Source organism: Pinus tabuliformis, chromosome 1_2 (genome assembly GCF_031772625.1).
Source record: "Pinus tabuliformis cultivar Carrire ecotype Pingquan chromosome 1_2, CPIR1, whole genome shotgun sequence".
Lineage (NCBI taxonomy): Eukaryota > Viridiplantae > Streptophyta > Pinopsida > Pinales > Pinaceae > Pinus > Pinus tabuliformis.
Genome location: NC_142298.1, coordinates 42,962,662 through 42,964,982, shown reverse-complemented (window position 1 = coordinate 42,964,982; position 2,321 = coordinate 42,962,662). Strand labels below are relative to the sequence as shown.

Here is a 2,321-nt window from a genome sequence, read left to right as displayed (position 1 = left end):
TTACACTTCATTCTGTTAGGTGCCCACAGTTTTCCATTTGGCAATGGTAGCAGATTACAGTAAAGTGATTTGGCAATAGTGAAAAATGAAAAACTGTTGCACTATCTTTCAACGTATTGTCATTGTTCATCGTGAATATTTTAGGGCTTTATACAGTTATATATACTATTTTTTCACCAGTGCTATAAAGAGATTTTGAATCCAATTTTTCCATGTTTCAAAGTTTGTGTTCATAGATTCAAAACTGCCATAAATCCTCTGCACTCAATCGTCAGGGAAGATTACACTAGCCATTTTGGAATAAGGGAAAAATTACCCATTATCGGATTATACTACAGCCATTTAGCAATATCAGATTATACTGCAGTGGCTTGGCAATAGTGAAAGATAACCCAGTGTCTTTCCATGGAATGCCGTTATTATTATAATAGAACAAATGTTTAGAAATTTTACAACCATAAATATCTAATCTAGTTTTCACTGGTGATACAGAAGAAGACTTTGAACCCCTTTCCCTGAAGAAGGATTTTGCATATGTGAGAAGCAAAATCCTGAGCATAGCCGCCAACGCTCTCAATCATTACTTCGTTCATTCAGTTTTGAAGTAAAATGATTGATAAACGACTCCAACTCCTTCCACGACGATCCTCCCTCTGCCACGGCCCTCTGGGCGGCCAATCTAAGTTCCTTGGCCCTCCTCCTCATTTCCACACCCTCTCCATCTTCCCCCATCACTCGCTCAATCGCCTTCTCCACCTCCTCCGCCATCACCAACTCAGTCTCATCTGCCTTCGTCCACTTCTTCACTTCCACGCCCACCTTTAGCTCCCTGGCCACCAGAATCGAATTCGCAAATTGGTCGGAATGCAGAGGCCAAGCCACCATGGGAACCCCAGCGCTGATGCTTTCCAACGTCGAATTCCATCCACAGTGCGTTACAAATCCTCCGGTGGCCTTATGCGCTAAGATGTCAAGTTGGGGCGCCCAGTTTCTCACCAAAAACCCGCGCCCCGCAATTCGGCGCTCATACCCTTCCGGAAGCAGTTCGCTAATCCAATCCATGTGCGCTTCCTCCGACGCCGTGAAACGGGCGCTGTCCGCGACCCTAACAACCCAAAGAAACGACCGCTGAGTCGCCTCCAACCCTCGAGCCAATTCTTGAAGTTGTTGCCGAGTTAAAGAAGACGCTGAACCGAAAGAAACATAAACAACCGAAGCCGGATGTTGGGCGTCCAACCATTTCAAGCAACTTTCAACATCCGAACTAGTACTATCCTTCGTACCAATCCACACAGATTGAGGAAGAAGAGGACCGATGGCCCACAGCGGCTTCTCACAGTAATCTTCCCGCATGAATTCGGATTCCAGAGATCGGAAACTGTTGATAAGATACCCTGCCGCGAGGTGTAGATAGTCTGGCTGCCGAGATTTGAAATCAAGCCATCTCTGTGGAAGGCACCTTTTCTGGGACACAACGCAATCCGGATGTCCGCGCCCCGCTTCTTTCATAGCGTAGAAATAGGCGCTGAAGCAATTGTGAACGTAGGCCGGGGCGCCATACTTGGCAGCCACGGTCTGAGCCCACCCGAGCGACGGGTCGTGCACAATCACAACTCTATTCGGACCCAGACTGCTTATCAGATCTTCGAAAGGCTCCCTGAGATTTTCCATGGCTTCTAAGAGAGGAATAAGATGCACTGGGAAAGTGTGCTCCTTGTTTTCAAGATCTGGCAGCTCTTCTGAGAAGGAGGGCATGGGTAATTGGTGGAAACGAATGAGGAAGTTCTGAGGATCCCATCCCCTAACGCGATGTAGAGCTTGATTGATATGGGTAGAAGTAGTGACAAACAGTACATTTAGACCTCGTGCAGCGAGGGCCCTTGAAAGGTGAAGCAACTGATTAAGGTGGCCCTGTGCTGGCAATGGCAGTATCACCACCTGAATTCCATTTCTTCTTGCCAACAACGTCTCGGTGGAACCCATTAATGGCAGACCAACGATTTGCAGTAAATATAAGCTCTAAAAAGTCGTGTATGGTCGTTCTCGCAGAAGCTTGAAAACACGTTATCGAGCTGCGATGCTCGAGTCACCCCAACTAGAGAAAGATCCACGCTCAAATGGATGAAATGGATGAAGGGGGCAGTATACTTATCCCGTGAAATTACCCAAAGAGCCAAAAACAACGGGAATCCATTATCCATATTAAAAAAAAATTAACATTGCCTGCGTGATCTAATATAGAAATAGAACATTGCCTTAAAATTAGCAATCCAATAATCTTGGTAAAAGCAAATTTCATGATCGGAAAACAAAGCAGCAAG

General features: G+C 45.9%; 1 protein-coding gene across 1 annotated transcript; it reads right to left on the bottom strand.

The window, feature by feature from the left end:
• Positions 1-381: 381 nt before the first annotated feature.
• On the bottom strand, positions 382-2,085 carry LOC149204318 (zeatin O-glucosyltransferase-like). The gene has a single exon (XM_089393266.1). The coding sequence runs from the start codon at positions 1,981-1,983 to the stop codon at positions 574-576; it is 1,410 nt and encodes a 469-aa protein (XP_089249392.1). The 5' UTR covers positions 1,984-2,085; the 3' UTR covers positions 382-573.
• Positions 2,086-2,321: the final 236 nt, after the last annotated feature.